The sequence below is a fragment of the Primulina huaijiensis genome, chromosome 8 (genome assembly GCF_012295235.1).
Source record: "Primulina huaijiensis isolate GDHJ02 chromosome 8, ASM1229523v2, whole genome shotgun sequence".
NCBI classification, from domain to species: domain Eukaryota; kingdom Viridiplantae; phylum Streptophyta; class Magnoliopsida; order Lamiales; family Gesneriaceae; genus Primulina; species Primulina huaijiensis.
The window spans coordinates 2,040,624-2,063,863 of record NC_133313.1 but is presented as its reverse complement, the minus strand read 5'-3'; the positions used below and the strand labels follow the sequence as shown (position 1 = coordinate 2,063,863).

The following is a 23,240-nucleotide window of genomic DNA, read 5'->3' as shown; positions in this document are numbered from 1 at the left end:
GAATATACGGTCGTTAGTATATTTATGTGTGCATCGAGTAGACCCCGAACTAACGTAATAGCTTACAAATCACGTTATTCAGGTAAATCATACAGATAAGCTCGCATGATAAGGTGTTGGTAAAGAAAATCAAACTTCTTACCATTGACCAAACGATCATCTTCAACACCAACTCGAACATTTATAGACCATCATTCACCTTTTTAGTCATTCCAAATTGGAGGGGCAATCTCCTTAGAGACTTAAAATGTATAGTAGATAAATCTATGTATATTTCATCGGCCTATTAATTTTTTTAACCTATAATTTTTTACATCATTTAAAAAATTAGTCTGTTGATTATTTCCTTTTTCATTATTATATTTTTAACCTAGAATTTTACATAATTTAAGAATATAACATATTTTTTTGAAGATTAAAGGGATTTTAAAATATGTAATCACAAGTATAATTTCTCTATTTTTTTCAAATAATTAGGTGTTTAAAATTTGAAGGTTTCATGTATTTTCTCAGTAGCCTTTCTTCGGATTTTTTTAACTTAAAAATTAGGTAATTTTTATATATGGATTTTGGGGTTTTTATCAGTATTGTGGTATACATGTCATATTACTAAAATTTTGTAGTTTTGATGAATCAATTATTGTTGTATTGTTATTTTAATCTGATTGTTTTTCTTTTGTGTGATGGATTATTTCTTTGAAACTGCAATGTATCAATACTCAGTGCTATATCAACACTTTGGTGAAAATCGGACTAAATCTGTATATATATAAATAATTTATTATACAAATATAGAATTTAACGAGTTAGAGGATCACAAATTCATATACAACATCCATAAGAAAAAAAGAGAGTTCAAATACAACTAAATATATCAAAATGAACTAAGCCCATCGCGTCCCGCCAGATTAGATAGAAAATTGATGGATTGGGTTGATAATTTCTCAATTTGCAAAAATTTGAGTCAATCCGCGCCGATCCAGATGGGTTGTTCGTTTTTACATATCCATATAAATCGAATATAAACCGACTTGAAAAGGTAATTAATAAATTTTTTTATAATCAGTGTTTATCACATCAGTGTTAATGAAAATCTTCTAAACATTTCCCATTCTCGCTGATAATAATTAGTGGAATTGGGAAAAATATTTAATAGATATGCGTATATATTATTGAAATGAAATTTTAGATATATTTAAATTAATAGATAAAATTTAACTTTTTTTTCTATAAAAAATAATCCGACTATAATGGATGGGTATTTGATTGCCAGGTAAGACCGAGATGCTGACAATAAACAAATATTTGTTTTGAAAGTGACAATAAACAAATATTAAGATGACATCGATGTTCCCTTCAATGTCTTCTGACGTGTTATTTGATTTTATTATTATTATTATTATTATTATTATGAAAATTAATATTTTATATCAACCTCTTTTTTTTATTTTTATTTTTTTGGTGTGTATCGACTCCATCTCTTCTGAAATTTTTACAAAATATTTTATATTTCAAAGCAAGAATTTATTGATTTTAATTTCTAAATTAATGGTTATTACTATTGATTTTGTAACTCTTTTCATCAATATTCTCAATTAATATTATTAATTATGGTCATTATATTTTCTAGTTTATGTGTACATATATTATACACATTCCTTAAGGCTATGTTTGGTAGCCATGATAAGAGAATGATTATTAAATAATCATTCTCTTATCTCATGTTTGGTTCATTTTTAATTTAACATGGAGGTCCTTGATTATGATTGAAAGCCCTTATTATTTATGTTATTTGTGTGATTAAATATCCCTCCTCAAAGGTGTGATAATGTATAATTTTTGAATAGTGATAATGATAACATTGTATATTGACCATAATACCTTTGAATTGTTTTCTTCAATATAATATGAAAATTAAAATTACTGAAAATTTAATAATTAATATAATATTTAAATTTTTATTATATTTTTTTATAAATTAATTTCATATATTTTTATTATTTTCAATCATTTAAAGAAAATAAATTGTAATACAAATCTATCTTAAATTAAATTTTTATAAATTTCTAATCTTGTTAATTAATTTTTTTATAAAAATAAATATTTATTAAATTCTAATTTATTTTTTTAATGATTACCGTAATATTTTCAAATATATTTTTAATAAATATATTTAAATTAATTTTAATAAATGTAATTTATAATTATAAATATTTAATTATCTATCCAATTATTTTAAGAATATATATTTATCTAACACTTGGGATATTTTGGTCATTGCAATAAAATTTACAAAATCAATCAATCATTTTAAAATCATACCAAACATCATGTTATTTATCTCACCATACTATTAATCCATATCTCTCATTTTTTAATCACTCTAATTACTAATCATTTACTTATCCCATCACACGTACCAAACGGAGCCTAAGAGAATATGTTATCAAGTGTTCGACACGCCTCGATCTAAATATGTCATCTTAAAATTATTTTTCGTCCCAACCTATAGACCGAAATTTCCAACAATCTAAAGAGTATTTATGTTGGAATTCTTGGTTCAAACGAGTCGATTCATTCAAATTCATGACACAGTATATCTGATATCCAAATGAAGATGGCTAGGTTGAATCCTTTCTCATTTACTATTATTAACTAAGGAACGAGTGAAAAGGCAAGTTCAATGACCCAATTTTTTTTAAAAAAAAATTATATGTAAAATTTGTATAATTTTGGATTAGTTTCAAAAAAATTATATGTAAAATTTGTATAATTTTGGATTAGTTTGATATTAACCCAGGCAGATCAATTTAAAATATTAAAGAATTATAGAGTTTAAAATTCTAACTTGGATAAAGCCATATTCCTGGCTCCGCCATTGCTAGTGCATGTATGTGTAATATCATAAGTAGTGAATTAATAAAAATTTGAATACATTTCTGATGTGATTATATTTGACAATCTAATGGTAGATATTAGATTAATTTTCATTAGATATTTTGATTGTGACATTATGGTTTGGTTACATGAGTTTGGGTATTGCCTCAGTGTATCTTATATCTGGATTGAATTTGGAATTTTTAAATGGACTAACTTTGACATGAATAATTAATCTGAATTTCTTTATTTGATCATTAGAATACATTGATGATATGCACAATTTCAAAGTATGATTCAACTTTATCTTACAAATATTTTGTGAGAAAAGTTAAAATTCAACATTGATATGTGAATTAATGAGGCAATAAATTTGTATTAACAAATGTTGCAAAATTTGGGGGTCATATTTAATTCGTAATATTATTTATCGAGTCTTTTAACTTTTGAAATTTAAATTGTGATCTATATATAAAAATATTTAAATGAAAAATGATGAACAAAATGTGATTGTTGAGTTGAGATCTTAATATATGTTGGAATTAAAGTCTTCAAGGAAAAAATTAAAATATTTGAATTATTTAATGTTTTGAATTTTGTGGACAAATTTTTTTGAAGAGATTACTTGTGGATTTAATATGATTATATGGAGTTGTGCAAATGTGGATCTTATGTTATGAGAGACCTTTACAAGTTCTTTAAATTTTTGCTTGATTGAAATAAATTACAATCTTATAATTCAATTTTGGTATATTTTCATTATTTGTGAAAAAGAAAAAAAGGGAAAAGATGAATTATGTTGATAGTTTTTATCATCTTTATTAAAATTTTCTCTTTGGGATTGTTGGAATTTTTACAAAATATTTTATATTTCAAATAAAGAATTTATTGATTTTATTTAATTTTCTAAATTAATTATATCAATTTCAAATTAATACCTAGTTAATATCATTGATTTTTTAAACTGTTTTCATCAATATTCTCAATGAATATTATTAATGATGGTCATTAAATATTTTCTAGTTTTTGTGTGTATATATTATACACATTACTTAAGAGAAAGGAAGAGAGATCACAATTTTCATCTAATATAAAAAAATACAATTTTCTCTTGATAGTTTTGTTATGCAAACTAACAATTTTATATACTAGGTCATCATGTGTTGAGCCAAATCTCTTTCTTTACTTCTTCTTATAATACTAGAATGAGTGGGTCTCATGTGAGACCGTCTCACTGATATTAATCTGTGAGACGGGTCAACCTTACCCATATTCACAATAAAAAGTAATACTCTTAGCATAAAAAGTAATACTTTTTCATGGATGACCCAAATAAAAGATTCGTCTTACAAATACGACCCGTGAGACCGTCTCATACAAGTTTTTGCCTACTAGAATTGTTAATAGAAACCTTACTCCAAACCTTGCAACTCGCGAGCAAGACGAGATCGTGGTGTTACCTACGAGAAGGAGAAAATATTCTTTAATCCAATGCTACGAGATGATCTAAATATTTTCTTCTAAAATTTTTTTTCACTCCAACTTATCGACTGAAATTTCCAACATCTCTATCAACTCGATAAATTAGTAGTCGAACTCTGTTGGAGTTGTCTTTGGATTAGAAAATTTGAATTTATAGATTTCAAAAATTGAAATCTTTTTTAAGAAAAAATCGAAAAAAAAAAATTTACATAAACTAACGAGATCTCTCTCGATAAAAAAAAAAAAAAAGGGGTAGAAAATGCTGTCGAGACAGGACATCCCATCTATCTAGTTTGCAAATGCTGCAAATTCATTTGATTTGTTAAGAGAAAATGAGTTTTAAATTTATAATTAATTTTTTATCTATCAATTTAAATATTGTCATTTATGATGAATTTTAAATATATCTAAGATGGATAACACTTGAATTAATTAAAATTTGAAATATTTCAACTGAGAATATACATTTATCCAAGCACAACCACAAATATACTTTTGAGTGCAATCTTTTCATATATCAAAATGGTTGAACATGAAAAATAGTGTATCAAAAACAAATTTTAAAAATTTATTGAAACAAAACTCAAAATTAAACAAGTTAGTGTACCAAAAAACAATATATATAGGATCAATCGTTTTTCATTTTACAAAAAACTATATTTGGTGGTACCAGCAAAACTTAAATTTTTAAATCATATGACAACTCGAAAGTTAATTTTCGATTACTCTCCAAGAAAGACAATAAATGTTCTCCAACAAACTCTTCCCACTAATTGCATTGTATCAGTTACCAATTGTAGAATCAATAGTTTGATGTTTTACCGAAAATTATAACTAGTAACAATGCGGTTTAAATATTTTAAATCGGCATCAGCTCAAACACTACATTTCAATCACTTTCTTGGTACTTATTGTTCCAAAAAAATAGCAAACTAATCATAAGCTTAGAAAAATTAGTCATGATAAATATGTGAGAAGAATAAATATAAAAATCATAAATTAAAATCAAATATAAAATTAGTTGAATACTAAGTTGCAACGAATTTTCCGATTAAGTAAACGGAATAACAATGTCTTCCCGACGACTATTGAATCACAACTTAATCATGCCTTCCAACTACTGTTCATACATATTCTCTTGGTATCTAGTTGTGAATAACATATAATTACGACACCAAACCGGCCGACTTTATCAAATTTAAAGTATAATTTTAAACGATGAAAATAATGTATATTAAATAGTTCTGATATTTGAATTCAATTTTATAAAATTTATAAATAATTAATATATCAATATATTTTTAAGATCCAGCTCTTGTTGTCATTTTATCAAAAACTATAATTTGTGGTAATTATGTAACTTTAATCTTTTAAATCATATAACAGCTCAAACACTATCGAAACACTATGTTTCGATGTTTTTCCAAGCAAACATAATTATTTTAAATCGACAATCTCTCTTTCGATAATTGCAATAATTGAAATCAATGAGAATCAAACATGTGACATAAACACCGATATCAATTTTAAGATCAATCGTTTGTCGTTTTATTAAAAACTATAACTGATGTTAATTGTACAACTCTAATATTTTAAACAATATAATTAAAAACAATGAATGTTCTCCAACAATATGTTTCCAATAATTACGTTAGAAAATCAGATATAAAATGAAAGTTGAATACTAAGTTGCAACGAATGTTCTTATTAATCAAACGGAATTACAGTGTTTTCCCAACGACTATTGAATGACATCCTTACTTAGCTTAAATATACAAAAACGTGGTAATCCACACAACCACAACATGGAAATCCAATTCCAATCCTCTCCACAATCCAAATCTGCAGAAATCGTAGCCTCCATCGCTGATCTCTTGACTGAAATCTTGCTACGCCTGCCCGTAAAATCTGTACTTCGTTTCAAATTAGTTTCCAAACGATGGTTTCATCTCATCAGTGATCCAAGATTCTGTCAGCTCCTTAATCCCAATCCCAACCCGGCTGTTGGCCTCTTCTTGTCCTCTTCGGCCGCAAATTCCGGCGAAGACCTTCATGAATATGTCCCTTTTCATCCCAACGAGTCTACTGAATTTATCAAAGATCATCTTCCTTCTGGGGTCAGAATCTTGCAATCTTGCAACGGATTGATGCTTTGTTGTAGCAAGATCAGTGCCGGTAATGATCCTGAATACTTTGCTTACAATCCCACCACCAAGAAGTTGTCAATCCTACCAAAACCGGACCAAACAAATGGGATTTTGAAAACAATTCGTGGGATCAACTTGGCTTTCGATCCTGTCAAGTCCTTTCAGTACAAAATTGTTTCCGTCTGGTTGCTTGAAACAGATCTAGGCACGGATACGGAATCACGTTTCGAGATCATAGTTTATTCGTCTGAGACCCGTTCTTGGCGAGTACAAAGCCAGCCCTTCACTTCTCCGGCTAATTTCGAGAAAGGTGTCTATTGGAACAACGCCATACATTGGATGGCTACCGTTGGGAGCTCAGAATCATTGTACTTCAATATCCACAATCAAACCTTAAGCAATATTCCAATTCTGCCTCTTACATATAGCACACATTGTAAGAGAGACCATTACTTCGGAGAGTCATGTGGACACTTGCACTTCATCGATATGCGCCGTCCGCAATTAAAGCTCGTTGTATACGAGTTAAAAATGGATTATTCCCAATGGTTCGTGAAGTACCAGGTCGATCTTTCGGCGGTCGTGGTGGCAAATCCTGCTATGGCTTCGAGACGGGGCAGCCCCATGTTCTGGTGCGGCTTTGTTTTCCAGGTTTTGGCCGTGGTACCAGGTAAGGAAGACGAGGATTCGTTCTTGGTTTTGCAGATTCCTGAGAAAGTCGTGAGATACAACATTCAAGGCAAGACTTTTGAAGATTTGGTGGAGTTTGAAGGTGGAATTGTTAGGTCTTCTTTGAGGTATCCAAACGGCCGTGGCTTTCAGTATATTCAGTCTCTTTGTTGTGTTTAATTAATTTTTTTATCCTGTATTTACATGTGATTATATTTTTCAGACAACCGAAACTTGTGTAAAAAAATAAATTGAAACCACAAAAAACCTATATTTACGTACAAAACAAAAATAATGAACAATAATGTCATCAACCAAGGGCCCGTGAAGTTCATGTTGTAATAATAATAATAAAATAATGATAATAATAATAAATAATAAATGTGGATCTTGACAAATATGATCGACATTGGGGTCATGCAAGCATCACTTGGCACATGGCTATAAAATATAATCAATTCTACCAAACCCTTAGACAAATGGGTAACTTCCTATAACACAAAAATTCGTGTGAGATAGGAGTTGATTTTGTGAAACAGATATTCTATATGGATCATCTATGAAAAAGTATTATTTTTTATGTCAAATATATTAATTTTTATTGTAAATATGATACAGAATTGATCCGTCTCACGATCGTCTTATGAAAGACTTATTCAACATATAATATTACAAATTACAAATTCAGTAATATTTAGTGATGTAATGTAATATAATAGATAAATCCATTTTGAGGGTTTAGATTAAACTTTGAGAAAAATAAATTGAGATTTGGGCATGAATCTAAATGAAAGATCCTCCATGTCAAATCGGCATAATAAATAACAATACAATGAAAGTATATAATAATCTATAATAATAGGTGGTTGATGTGAATATGAACGTTGAACTTTTCCATATCAATATGAACCGTTTTAGAATTTTATTTTTATGAGATTTGAAAAATTCATAGTTTTATATGATCTGTGGACCAAAACTCATATTTAAAACTGAAAGAGTTATAATATTTCTAATTTAGCTAATTATAATTTAGTATATATATAAGAAAATAAGTCTCTATACATAATAAATTTCATATTTAAGTTTGATTCTCGAAACCCGATAAATATAACTTGAGTAGATAACTTAATTGGATGTCATCTTCTAAGATAGCAACTCATAAAATATTTAATTAAATATATTAACCCACACAATTATGTTCCAACAAATATCTATATCTATGTATATACATAAAAATTGAGTTTTTGTCTAAAATAGTAAGTCTCCGCCAAAATGATAATTCTAAAAAAAAGATATATCAAAAATTTTGAAATAAGTGTATTGCAATGAATGATTGAAAACATTTAATTTTATACGATTTTTATTGATATTTTTTTAAATAAACACTTCACTATTTTCTTTGAAAAAATTCAAATGTGAATTGAACATATTTGAGAACATAAACTTTGATTATTATTTGAATTGATTATATTATTTTTTTATTAGTTTAAATTTGAATTTAATTCATTTTTATATCAATTTAAATGTAATTTATGAATTATGTGTTTTTCATTTTCTTTATTCAAATTGAAACTGAACTTCATTGAAAACATAAACTACTTTTAAATCTTTGCATTTATTATATCAATTCATTTAATTTGGGATATGATTTTTTGTTACTATGTTATATTTAGTTATTATTATAAATTGTATAAATAATTTAGTCCGGCATCACATTCCGATAATTACTTTTCAATCAGAATAAAAACAAAAAATGAGTATAATGTTTATTATAATTCGTGAGATAAATTATTCAAAATTACATTTGACGCTTAAACTCTGATTAGTTCGTTGATACTATCTAACTGCATATGGAAACAACATAGATTCAACTTTAAAATGTATTTTCCATTATCAATATGTTATTATTTTTTCCATATATTTTATTTTTTTTGATTTAAGGGTATTATTTATATATTTTTTATTTTATATAGTTCAAACAGACATATATATATAATAGAGTTTTTATCATATTTATAAACTTTTCAGAAAAAATAATATGCTATAATAGGAAAATTGTATCATTATTAATGTATTCACTTACCGCATTAATATTTGAAACAAATATGACATAAATACGTAATTAAATGTGAATTATTTTAAATTTATTTTAAAATTCAAATTTTATTTCATGTTTCTTTAAAATATAAACTAGATCTAAATATCTGCATTGATTAGGTAACTCTATTTAATCTCAATTATGATTTTAAGTTGTGTGTTACTTTTATAGATTTTATGTTTACTACTATCTATTATATTAAATAAAATATAAAAGTTTTTATATAATATTTTTTTTCAAATTTTTTAAAAGAGTATCCGTAAATTGTTATTAATAATAATAATATTATTATTATGTATCTTAATAGAACTTAAAAATATGTATCTTAATAGAAATATAAATATTTTTAGCATGTCCAAAAAATAATTATATTTTTAATCAAAATTTATTCATCCAATAAATGACAACATTTGAATTTTTGAAAAATGTTTATTGATTTTTTAAAATTTTGATAAACAAAAATAATATAAGATTTTTTAAATATTTTTCTATTCTTTTTATTAATAGCAGTTTCAATTAACCAAGATAATAAATTAATTTAACGATAAAATATTGTTATCATCATTTGAGTTATCTCAAATGAGATAAATATTTTGATATAATAATTTTTTTATAATAATATTTAAAATTTAAATATATTCATTATATTATATCAATAATTTTAAATAAGTATCAAACACCAATATTTACTAATTTTAATAATTAATTACATAAAATAATATTCCGCGTATCGCACAAATAAAATACTAATCATATTTTAAACTCAAGTGACTTCGGCTAAGTTGGCAACCAGATCTAATTCTCAACCTGTTGGGTACAGTTGAAAACTATTAAAAATAATTTTCTAAATACGAAAAGAGTATGCTAGATTCAATTTTGTTTTCTCTCTATCTTGATTAGGGGCGTAAACGAACCGAATTTAGTTAAATATGACAAAAATTTGAAGGCTCGAATTCGGTTCGAATTAGTTCTATTCGAGTTCGAACTCGATTCAAAGTTCGAAAATTTTAAAACTTTTATCTCGAATTCGGTTTGAAAGATTCGAACATGTTCGTGAAATATTTTAATTATTGTTCGAAAATAAGTGTTCGAAAGGCTCAAATTTATTTACTTAATATATAATTATATTATATTAATAAAATACTAAAGATCGCGAGCAGCTCGTGAACTATCGAACAAAATAATTTGTGCTCGAGTTCGGCTCGAAAAAAGTTCGAACATGTTCAAATTTGACTCGAATTCGATAAACTCAAATACGAATCAAATAGTTTTTCGAATCAATTCGAAAAACTCGCAAACCAATTCGATTCATTTACACCTCTAATCTTGATCTACAAATGGGATGAACTCCCATACAAATATAATATTTACCCCACATTATCCAATCTCATGTGGAGATTAGGATGAAGATCTATCCATATTATGACATGCGTAGTGTCTGCTTATTGTCGTTGTATTATCAAGAAAATTCAGCATCCCTATCCTATACAACTCCAAACAGGTCAGTTGGATTTATTATCGACAAGTACGTGACGAATAATAATTACGTGAAATGTCATTTTTTTTATTAAAAAAAATTGGGTATAATGTTTTTTATTTTCATGATAATCGAAAGAACATTGAAAATATTTTAAATATATTTATACAAATTTACTGTCATCTAATTATGTAATTGTACGCAATGTTTTGTTTGCATTCAAGATTCATTTACTTTGACAAAATAAATGAAAAAAGACATTTTTCCAAGATAGAGGAGAAAAAAGACACGTCACCAAAACCATCAATTATCGATTAGTGAAACATTCAAGCTGGCGAACTTTGACAAAATAATTTGAGCAATTTGGACAAAAAAATTTCAAACATTATCGATTTTGATTCAAATTCCATAATTTCGAATATAAATTAAATATTTTTAAATCGACTCAATTTATAAAATATTTTCCGTATCCTTAGTGCAAGTAATAAAACAATAAATAAAGGAAAAACGCAAGAAATACACATGGGAATATGATATTATAACTAGATTTCTTACAACGTGAATACAAATAATAGATTTTTTTTTTAATATTTTTTTTTCCAATAAAAAATTTAAATCTCTTAGGATCTCAAGCACATTTTTTCCTACCATAATGGATAAGGCCCTGATTGAAATGTGAGTTGGCGTGGGGTCTATTTTAGCCTAAATAAACAAATATTTTTCCCTTCTGCACACAAGAATAACGTGTCATTAGATTTTTTTTTAAAAAGTAGATTTCTTGTGAGACGGTCTCACGAATTTTTATCTGTAAGACGGGTCAATCCTATCGATATTCACAATAAAAATTAATACTCTTTTATGGATGATCCAAATAAAATATCTGTCTCACAAAATACGACTCGTAAAACCGTCTCACACAAGTTTTTGTGTTATATTAATTCTGAAAATTCATAAGATAATTATTATTTATTAAATCAATCTCAGTTTTGTATATTCAAAGCAAGTTTCATTGCATGTTAGAGCTGACAAATAAATAGTTGAATTCTGTCGGGTATGATGACATTAAATCAGAAATTCAAAATTATAGAGTTAAAATTCATTTTTAAATAATAAAAAAAAGGTATTGAAAATTGGAAATTATTATATGATTAAAAAGTTACACAGTAAATCGAACTGTACGACCACAAAGCACAAAGGATACAAGATATGTATTACATCACATACATATGAACATCTTGTTCTTCTATCTAATTCTTGGATTAATTGAATTTAAACTGATGTGAAATTCATTATCTATCGACGTACTTATTATTATCTCTAAATAATTATGATAGATTTCAAATACGAAATGTTGTATATATCAAATCAAATCTTTTTACGTAAACAAAGTACATCAACTCATGTTCTTTTTATCCAACACATGAAATCTCGTCCTATACTAACACTAGATCGACATGTTTACTCGAAACTTAGGAGACTTGCTATAATAGAAGATTGACTCGACTCGACTCGACTCGATTTTTTTTTTTTTATTATTGTACTCGTTTATTGTGAGGATCATGCCTTGCGATTGTGTTGTTTGGACAAGTCGATCGGATATAGCTGTAAAGATAGGAACAATTTTGCAAGTATGCAAATTGAAAATTGTATCATGTGGATGAGTCCAAATCCATCAGTCCTTTACACACAGGTAGCTATAATTCTAGCCACGTGAAGAGTTTTTTTATTTATAAACTTCTAATTTATTAATTTAAATCAAATAAGCAATCTTGTTTTGATATATATTAGTAATTAAATAATTTTTACAACTTTAATCTCAATAATGAGAAAAATATTATGCTAAAAAAATTTAAAAATACAATTAGCTTAAAATATGGAAAATAGTAACTAAAAAAAAATGACCAAATAGAATATATTTTAAAACAAAAACGAAGGGATCAAATTAAAGGGGAAGGCTTAAAATATTAAATAAAATACGAGTTCCTTAATCAATTACTTGGCGGTTGCACGCACCAACCGAGCTGGTTGGGATCGTTTTATAATTTGAAATGAATATATTTTAACGAAAATTATATTATAATTTGAATTGATGAAAAAAGAGACAAAAACTAAATTATGACACTATTTTTTGTAATAATATATAATAAGATATATATAAAGTTTTTTATTTTTAGATTTATAGATTTTTATAATATGATAGAGATATGGGTAGTTATTGTTTAGTTATAAATTTTAAAAAATATTTTTTGATCGATATCGAATAAAGATGAATTAATTTTTTAATTTGAGAGGAAAACTTTGGTACTTTAAAAATTAGACTCTAAAACTAAAATTAGTAATTACTCAACAATAATATTATAATAATGATATTAATTGATTACATATTTTTTGTTTCATTTAATATTTGATTCATGTTCTACAAAATATTAGAGTTGTAAATTGTTCTGTCATCCATATTGTTGAGAAGTAATAATTGTCTGTACTAAGATACCGGTAGACACATGGCGTTTGTATCGTTGCACATTTTAAAATATTTAAGTTGTCATTATCGACGGTTATAATTTTTGATGAAGTGACAAAAACTTGATCCTATAATTAATATCACAGTCAGTGTCACGTGGTCGGTTATTATATATTGCAGTGAGGTCAATTATTGAGAGGATGATTTTCAGGAAGTAATTATTTCCCCAACTGAGAAAGTGATTGACAATTGGCGTTTGCGTCATTATATGATCAGTTGAACGGTTACCATGAACTATAATTTTTCATAAAACTATAAACACTTGATTCTACACATATATATTGATTTATCATTCCTATATTATACATAATTGATATGATCCAAAATGATTTAGAGACACGGTGAATAAACTAATAATTTTTTTTGTGAACTTTAAAATACAAGTGACTTCAGCTGAATTGGCAACCGAAGTCGATTATCAACCAGTTCGATGAAGCAGACTACTTCTGAAAATGTTTTCAAAACACTGAAAAAATTCTGTTGATTGCACACAACCAGGTAGGTTTGACAACAAGATCCCATGCTAAATAATATAAACAAGAAGTAAAAATGATAAGATTGTAATTAAAAATAAAAATTTACGGGCCCGTTTTGCCATAAGTACCTCCATATTATGCTGAGTACGATTCGACAATTAGTTTGAGTCAGTGATAAAAAAACCTCCTTTTCTCGAGCTTAATTTACATAAAAATTCCGAAACTATGGGCCTAGTTGAAGTGAAAAGATCTGAATTCCTACTGGTCTCGTAGAATTACTTAGCTTAGTTAGGTACCATATGAAAATGCCTGAGAAAATCCCTGTTAAAAAATGTAAAATCTCAAACTCACAAAAGATAATAAACTACACACTTTATAAAATTTTCTCCACTTAATTGTGTTTTTTTTACACAAATTGAAAGACCTATTTATAGAATTTCTTTGAAAATAATCCAAAAATAATTATATCATTACATACATCATCACACACTAATTTTCAATATTTACAACTCTTATTTTCAATAAAGATTTGTTTTTAAAAGAAGTTCGAAGGTCATTCTTTTATGTCTTTCTTTCTTCTAGCCTTAAAAAAAATATCTAACTACGTTCCTGTTTTATTACATTTCATATGTCACGTGCTAAATAGATCTTTACATATCAACGACCATGGACCATAGTCATGGTAACATTATTCAAAGAGCCAGTGCTCTTTTGGCTCTGCTGAGACGAACCCGTACCCGTACCCGTGTCCGAGCTAGTCGATCTTATAGTAAATGCTGCCTGTTTAGGCTCGGAAAGCTCCACTATTTCACTACTCAGCATGGATAACACAGCTGAGATAGAAGGCCTGTCTTTAGGAAGTTCTTGGACACACAATAACCCGATTTGTATGCATCTCACAACTTCAGCCCGGCAACCCGAATCCGATATGGTTGGATCTATCAAAGCTACGACATTGTCTTCCTTCCACAGTCTCCATACCTAGAGAGTTTCATGCCGAGTTAATCCAAAGAATCAAATAATCAAAATCAGCTAGGGGAATGTCAATTAACGTTGTCAGCGATTTTAAGGAAAAATTGTAATTTTGATAGTTTATGTTGTCGAATTTCAGTCTTAGTCTACTGCTATATATATATATATAAGATTTCAGTCCAATTTGCATGTCTATATGTCATACAAGCACTATAATGAAAAAATGGCTAAAATAAAAAAAATAAAAAATACCGAATTTGCCAAAAGATGATACTCAATTTTGACAATACATCGAAACCAAATTGCGTAAAAGTAAATATAGAGGATGAAAAACACATTTTCCTCAATTTTAGTTATTCATATATGTTATAGTATTACCACTGCTTATTCCAACAAAAATTTATTTAAAAATAAAGTTTTAAATTTTGGGAATTAATTAAAATATTCTAGAGTCTAATCATGACGAGAGTTGAGAGAATTTTAGAAAATTGTAATGGGAAAATCTTCAAATGTGTAACGAGAAAGGCCCAAATGGTCCAAATTTGGTTTTAATCTTTTTATATAAATGTCATGAGATTCGATTTTAATTAAATTATATTAACAATACAAATTAGGTGACCGACAAATTAGGTGACAAATTGATTAAGCACAAAAACTAATGTGAGATGATCTTACGGATCAATTTTGTGAAACAAATATTTTATATGGACATGATTGATACGTCTCACGAATAAAGATCCGTAAGATCGTCTTATGAAAGACCTACTCTTGATTAAGAGAGAGTTGAGATTTTTTAATGCCGTTGATTTTTGAGAATAATAAAAAAATTAAAACAAAATATATTTGTTGATTCAAATGAAATCTTCTTTGATAACTCTTACCAGCTATTTATATATTAATTAAAAAACAAAAACTAATCTAAATTTATGACTAATTTTATTAGAAAAAAAAGACCCTTCAAGAAAATACAAGTCTATGTTGCATCACAAATTGTAAGTGAAAAAGGGATTTTAGTAGAGACTTACATGTCCCAAAAGGTTCAAAGATGTTTCATGATTGTAGAAGCTAGTGTTCCTTCTCCCACTGGTAATCTCTAGGATCATAACCCCAAAGCTAAACACATCGGATTTTTCTGAAAAACGTCCTTCGATCGCATACTCCGGCGCCATATATCCGCTGCAAAAATATATCATGAGACTATCAAATGTCTTTAGCATGATCAATTAACAGATAGAGGCGAAACACGAAAATTAATCAGGAGTTGTTCATATAAAATTTGATTTTTTGGAGAGCAATAACAACTTTGTTTTTAACCAGTTGAAAACATATTGTCTTATGTACTTACTATGTTCCTACTACTCTTACAGTTCTGACTTGATCTTGGCTACTTCCAAATATTCTTGCCATGCCAAAGTCTGAGATCTTTGGATTCCAATCATTATCCAGCAGTATGTTACTAGGCTTGAGGTCCCTATGAATTATCTTGAATCTTGAATCCCTGTGGAGATAAAGGAGGCCTCTACAAATACCTTTGATGATGTCGAAACGCCTTCTCCAATCGAGGACTTGTTGCGATGAATCTATGCACGAGCAATATCCATAGTGATTTAAACAGTTTGATTGAATATCAGTAATCAAAGACAGACCCAAAAATTTAATTAAAACGACGGTTTAATTAATATATTTGAAAATAAAAGATTTTGAAACTGACCAAAAAGGAAGAAATCCAAGCTTTTATTCGACAAGTATTCATATACAAGCATTGTCTCTTTGTTCTCCAGACAACATCCCAATAGCTTAACTAGATTTCTATGTTGCAATTTAGAAATCAACACCACTTCATTGATACATTCTTGCACCCCTTGCCCAGAAGCTCTGGACAGCCTCTTAACCGCAACTTCTCTTCCATTCGCCAACTCGCCCTAGTGAATTTAAGGACGTTAAATTCAATGAAACATGGTAATGCCATGAGCCCATTGAACATGACTACATGAGGGTTGTCTCAGAACCAACATCAAAGTTGTCGGATTCAGATATCGTGCTATGTAACATAAACAAGTGCCAAAATATTGTACCTTGTAAACAATACCGAAGCCACCCTTCCCTAGCTTGTTAGCATCAGAGAAGTTATTTGTGGCGTCTGCAAGTGTATCGAACCGAAACAATGGTAGGTCTTGGAGATTAACTTGATTCAATGCATCTTGATGCGAGGAATCAACTGAATCTGATGTGCTTGGTTTTCCAAGTTCAGTTGTTCTTTCTTTGTCTGATTGACAAGGAAAAACACATAATGAATTTAAACTGCCTCATTCAGGGATTAAATAGTGAAAAGACATTTAATTTACCTCTTCGCTTGGCAATCCATTTCCATGAAAAATACATAAAAATGGAGATAAATATAAACCCCATGATAACCAAGAGGATCAAGATTTTCTTGAAGTGTTTCTTGTGACCTGTGATGTCCAAACAACCAGAAAATCATTTCAAAGATGAACGTAAATCTAAAGCATGTGTTATTATGAGAAATTCCTCAAAATTAACCATCCATTAACTTGAAATTGAACTAGACATCAGTGTGTTTAAGCTAGCTCTCACGTCGAATAAGGCCTCAATATAGAGGCCTAAAACTGGTATCGAAAGCAAGTCTCTGCCCGACTTACTATCCGCAACCAGAGAGTCATATGCAACGTATTTTTCCTTGCCCAATTTATTGTAGAAATTTTCGGACCCCAGGCCGAATCAACTTTGAATTTGATAAATATCAATTATTCGCTTCATTTTCAATTAGGCCTTGAGATCTTTGATACTGTGTCCAATCCCGTTTCTATTCAGTGGACGTGGTTATTGGCGAGGAATGAAGGTATTCTACCCAATAAGGTCCATTTTTTGGGGTCTCAAAGGGGCGTGCAAACTCATAAACCCCGGTCGTCCTTTATCAAACGAAAATCTATATCCCTCTTTTCTTTTTTCGCACCCATGTCACAAGTTTGTTGCCTTCCAAATCAGAATCTCATATAGATGAAAAAAAAAGAGAGGGAAATTGCGTGCACACTACCATGTGAAATCTTGGTATTATTGAAAATCGCTCGTGACTAATAATTACTCGTGTTTTCAAATCTTGAGCACATAAATCTTGAAAAAATGTATGAACAAGGGTTTGTGTGTTCACTATTTGAAAACATGAGGATGTGTTCTCAAGATTAAAAACACGAGGAGTTAATAACTCATTTTTTCATGGAGTTTTTTTTAGCAATATCGAGATTACAAAGAGTATTGTATGCAATTAACAAAAAAGAAAAAGAAATTCACCTAGTTCAGTATATGCAACACGGTAATGAAGATCAGAGGCACCCGAGCCGGTCGGAAAATGCTGAATCCCAAACAAAGAACTGTTCCAAAACATGCAACCAAGATCAGAATCATGCGCATATGCGATGCAAGAGCAATTCCTCAAGCACAACGCCGCGCACTCGCGAAACGGCCGAAGCGAACGTTGTGAATATCCCGGAATTTTGATATTATGCAGCACCAAGAATCCGTCGTCTGTATTCCTATTACCATCAGTGCTGTCATTTCTTTCGCACTTCATCTTCATTCGTCGCACGCAACCATTAGTCCAGTTTCCTAAATCCCATTCCTGCTTGTTCTCCGGCTCGAATCCTTGCAGACATGCACAGACTGCCGAGTGCTGCGAGCTGCAGCTCCCGAATGCTCCACAATTGCATGTATCGCCGCTTGTCGTGGCGTTGTTCTGTGCTGTGGAGAGTTTTGGTGAAATGAAACATAGTGTGATTGTGGTTAAACAAAGAAGACAAGTTAGATCAGCCTTGGAAAAGTTCATGATTATGGTGAGAGTTGGATGATATTGAAAATGAAGAAAACCATTTTTGTTGAAATGATATTGGTATTCAAAGATGTTTAATTATAGCTATTGGTCCATTACATTTGAAAAGATTTTACCCCGATTCTTTTCTTATATTTCGAATGGCAGAGTATATATGAATTATGGAACATAATCGGACTTGAAAGATTGAAATTATTTTGTCGCGATTCATCAGTTTCAGCTGCAAGCCCATCGGATTAGACTAATGGGTGTCTTTTTTTGGTGGACTCCTTCAGTCATGGGTACATCTCAATTATCCTTTTGAATTGTGTTTGGCCACTACTCAAGTGGATTTTGACTCAANCGACATCTCATCGGTGCTCACATAGGTGTGCACGGTAGGTGTGCATCATATCAAATCTATATATATATATATTAAAAATTTCGTTATAATTGAATCTTGAGACTTTGGTACGATATCAGATATAATAAGAGATTGACGGTAATACGTAATTTTATGTTTTTTAAAAAGAAAGTTTCACCAAGAATGCTTCCTCTAACCATAGTTAGTAGTCATGGATTGATCCAATAATTTAATTATATAATTTAAGGTGTCTATGTGTATTACAAGTTCTTAAAATTTAAAATTAATTTACAATTTTTGTGGTTATCATTTCAGCATTTCGTCCCTTTACAGAAGTTTCCTAGTGGAAAAAGAAAGCATGCAAGAGAAGACCAAGGTTGACAAAAGACCATAATTTTCAATATTGGTCTATTATTACATTATTATATTTAATGATATGTATAGAACTTACTTGGTTCCAGCATAAAATTTGTTTGTCTATGTAATCTTAATACTATATAATATAAAAATATATTGTATCAACTCCATATATTCTAGTCATGTTATATATATATTATATCTAATAAAGAGAAAACACCTTAAAATAATTACAAAATTTCATGTATATTGCCATATTGGTATTGGTATGACCATTTCAAAATTGCAATTATCACCCTTATTTTTAATTTATTTACTAATTATTTATTTGACAACTTATCCAACTGTTGAAATTTAATATTTTAAAATTGAATATTTAAATATTGAATGTTTGAATATTGAATGTTGAATATTGAAAATTAGGTAAAATTAGGTGTTGAATATTGAAATTTGTGTGTGATGATGAAGGTAATGATGTAATTTATTTTTGGATTATTTGTAAAGATTTTCTATAAATAGATCTCTCATTTGTGAAGAAAATCACAATTGAGTTAAGAGAAAAATAATATAAAGTGTGTAGTGTGATAGTTTTGAGAGTTTGAGATTTTTTACTTTTTACCGTAAATTTTTACTTTTTCACAACACGTTATCAGCACGAAGCTCTAAAAGTCCTCCATATTTTTCCAAACTCCANTTTCTCTTCTTCTCTAAAATTATTCTTCATCAAATTTTTGAAGAAAAAAGAAGATGGCTTTCACAAAGTTATTTTTAATTATTTTGGTTATAATACTCACGAATCTTGTACTTATCGGAGAATATCCTCCTCGTGTGTTTTCTTTATTTTTACGAATGCTTGTATTTGTTGTTTATCCATTATTTTGTATTGCAATATTCATTAACTAATAAAATACATCATAAATTCTTTTTAGTACCACCATGTCAAACTTGACAAAGCTCGAATTTGTTGACTCGACATTACGGGGAAAAATTATATGCCATGGACTCTCGATGTAGAAATGCATCTTGAGTCATTGGGTCTAAGCGAGACTATTAAAGAAAATGGTATATCTTCATCACAAGAAAAAGCAAAAACTATAATATTTTTGCGTCGACATCTTGATGAAGGTTTGAAATGTGAATATCTCATCGAAAAAGATCTCATGGCTCTGTGGAAAGGATTAAAAGAAAGATTTGAACATATAAGGGAAGTTATACTTCCGACCGCCCGTGATGAATGGAATATGTTGAGATTCCAAGATTTTAAGAAAGTAAGTGATTACAATACAGCGATGTATCGAATAATCTCGCAATTAAAATTTTGTGGACATGAGCTTACAGAATCAGAAATGATTGAAAAAACATTTTCCACGTTTCACGCATCAAATATAACTCCACATCAACAATATAGAGTGCCTGGATTTGCGAGATATTCTGAACTAATCGCATGTCTTCTTGTGGCGGAAAAGAACAACGAGCTACTAATGAGAAATCATCAGTCCCGACCCACTGGATCAACAACGTTTCCAGAAGTAAATGTTGTAAGCAAAAATGAATTTAAACCTGGAAACAAAAATCAAAGTTATAGACAAGATTTTGGTCGAGGACAAAATCGAGGTCGTGGTCGTGGACGTGAACGTGGACGGGGACGTGGAAGTGGTCGTGGTCGTGGACGCGGCCGTGGTTTTGAAAATAATCGAGATAGTTATTTCTATACCTCATCTCAAAAGAGCGTCCCAAACCATCCACCGAAAAGGCATCATGAGAATATGAGTGTTAATGAGAATCACTCAAAAAGATTTGAAAGTTCTTGTTTCAGATGTGGTACTCCAGGATATTGGTCCCGTATTTGTCGAGCCCCTGAGAACCTTTGTAAACTTTATAAAGAATCAGTAAAGGGGAAAGAAAAAGAGACCAACTTCGCTGAACATAGTGAACTTTTGAGTGATTCAACTCATTTTTATGCTGGAGATTTTCTGATTGATTTATCAGACAATGATCAATTTGCTGGTGGAATAAATATGTAAAATGTTTTATTTTTCCATGTACTCGTATGATAATGTTTTATAGTGTGTTATATTTTTAAATACGTATTGTATTGTATTGTCAGTAATTTTATTTCATTGCATATTTTTTTTTGAAGTTCAAATATGGAAAATACTATGAACCAAGCTGAAGTTTGCATACATGATAGTGATACAACGCACACTATCTTCCGAGATAAAAGATATTTCTTGGAACTAAAACCAACAAAAACAATGGTGAATACAATATCAGGTCCTGTAGACTTGATTAAAGGATGTGGTAAAGCACACTTTTTGTTACCTAAGGATAAAAAATTTTTAATCAATGATGCTTTGTATTCACCACAATCGAAAAGACATTTGTTGAGTTTTAATGATATATATTCCCATGGGTATGATACTCAAACAATGAATGAAGGGAATGAGAAATATATGTGTCTTACTACATATAAATCAGGAAAGAAATATGTTATTGAAAAACTACCAATGCTCCCTACTGGATTGCATTATACACATATAAGTCCCATTGAATCAAACATGGTAGTTGATAATTCTTCAATATTAACCAATTGGCATGATCGATTAGGACATCCTGATTCAACAATGATGCGAAGAATTATAGAAAATACAAATAGTCATCCGCTGAAAGACCAGAAGATCTTTCAGAATAATAAGTTTCAATGTAAAGCATGTTCTCTTGGAAAACTTATTATAAGACCATCACCAGCCAAAATCCAAACTGAATCACCAATGTTTCTTGAACGTATTCAGGGTGATATTTGTGGACCAATTCATCCACCATATGGAACATTCAGATACTTTATGGTATTAATTGATGCCTCCAGCAGATGGTCACATGTATGTTTATTGTCAACTCGAAATGTTGCATTTGCAAGATTACTTGCTCAAATAATAAAATTGAGGAATCAATTTTCCGATTATACAATCAAGAAAATTAGACTTGATAATGCTGGTGAATTTACTTCTCATACTTTCAATGATTATTGTATGTCTATGGGAATCATTGTTGAGCATCCTGTTGCTCATGTACATACACAGAATGGATTGGCTGAATCATTTATTAAACGTCTGCAAATGATTGCTAGACCAGAGATTATGAAAACAAAGCTCCCTATATCTATATGGGGACATGCAATTTTACATGCTGCTTCATTAATTCGCATCAGACCAAGTGCATATCATAAATACTCCCCATTGCAGCTTACATTTGGTAAAGAACCAGACATTTCTCATTTGAGAATTTTTGGATGTATGGTGTATGTGCCTATAGCACCACCTCAACGAAAGAAAATGAGACCTCAAAGAAAGATTGGAATTTATATCGGTTATGATAGTCCATCAATCATTCGATATCTTGAACCTCAGACAAGCGACGTGTTCACGACATGTTTTGCTGATTGTCATTTTAATGAGGAAATCTTCCTAATGTTAGGGGGAGACAAGAAACATACCGAAAAGGAAATTACATGGTATGTATCATCATTGTTACATCTGGATCCAAGAACACAACAATGTGAAAAAGATGTACAGCAAATTGTGCACTTGCAAAGAATAGCAAATCAAATACCAGATGCATTTACAGATGCAAAAAGGGTAACTAAATCATATATACATGTTGTAAATGCTCCTGCTCGAATTGAAATTCCAAAGAAACAAATCGAACAAAGTCATGATGTCGTAAAACGCCTGAAGCGTGGAAGGCCAGTCGGTTCCAAGGATAAAAATCCTCAAAAAATAAAATTCATAAAGAAACACAATGATCACAAAATAGAGAATGATGTTCCTGAAGAAACACAAGATGCTTACAAAATAGAGAATGTTGTTCCTGAAGAAATACATGATGATGAAAATGTTCTGTCAGAACCACAAACTAGGGATGGCAATGGGTAGGGTATGGGTCGGATTTCATACATCCATCCCCATACCCATTTATTA

General features: G+C 29.4%; 2 protein-coding genes across 4 annotated transcripts; one reads left to right on the top strand and one right to left on the bottom strand.

The window, feature by feature from the left end:
• Nucleotides 1-6,057: 6,057 nt before the first annotated feature.
• On the top strand, nt 6,058-7,440 carry LOC140983570 (F-box protein At5g07610-like). The gene has a single exon (XM_073450662.1). The coding sequence runs from the start codon at nt 6,108-6,110 to the stop codon at nt 7,353-7,355; it is 1,248 nt and encodes a 415-aa protein (XP_073306763.1). The 5' UTR covers nt 6,058-6,107; the 3' UTR covers nt 7,356-7,440.
• A 6,777-nt stretch (nt 7,441-14,217) lies between these two features.
• On the bottom strand, nt 14,218-18,764 carry LOC140983552 (G-type lectin S-receptor-like serine/threonine-protein kinase At1g11330). Of its 3 annotated transcripts, none has more exons than XM_073450643.1 (7): nt 18,029-18,764; nt 17,065-17,172; nt 16,795-16,979; nt 16,431-16,641; nt 16,065-16,299; nt 15,745-15,916; nt 14,218-14,728 (listed from the first exon to the last, which is right to left on the bottom strand). In XM_073450643.1, exons 1-7 carry the CDS (start codon nt 18,558-18,560, stop codon nt 14,405-14,407), a joined length of 1,767 nt encoding a protein of 588 aa, XP_073306744.1. In that variant the 5' UTR covers nt 18,561-18,764; the 3' UTR covers nt 14,218-14,404. The 3 variants fall into 3 exon arrangements, with proteins under 3 accessions (XP_073306744.1, XP_073306743.1, XP_073306745.1); XM_073450642.1 differs by having other exon boundaries at nt 14,220-14,728; nt 16,795-16,985; nt 18,029-18,762; XM_073450644.1 differs by having other exon boundaries at nt 14,223-14,728; nt 15,745-15,895; nt 16,795-16,985; nt 18,029-18,757.
• Nucleotides 18,765-23,240: the final 4,476 nt, after the last annotated feature.

Excerpts from the sequence above, each read along its gene's own strand:
- LOC140983570 (XM_073450662.1), top strand. The coding sequence starts at position 6,108 with ATGACATCCTTACTTAGCTTAAATATACAAAAACGTGGTAATCCACAC.
- LOC140983552 (XM_073450642.1), bottom strand. The coding sequence starts at position 18,560 with ATGAACTTTTCCAAGGCTGATCTAACTTGTCTTCTTTGTTTAACCACA. Across the intron at positions 16,986-17,064 it reads ATGGATTGCCAAGCGAAGAG|ACAAAGAAAGAACAACTGAA; the intron begins GTAAATTAAATG and ends CTTGTCAATCAG. Across the intron at positions 16,300-16,430 it reads CTTGGATTTCTTCCTTTTTG|ATTCATCGCAACAAGTCCTC; the intron begins GTCAGTTTCAAA and ends GCTCGTGCATAG.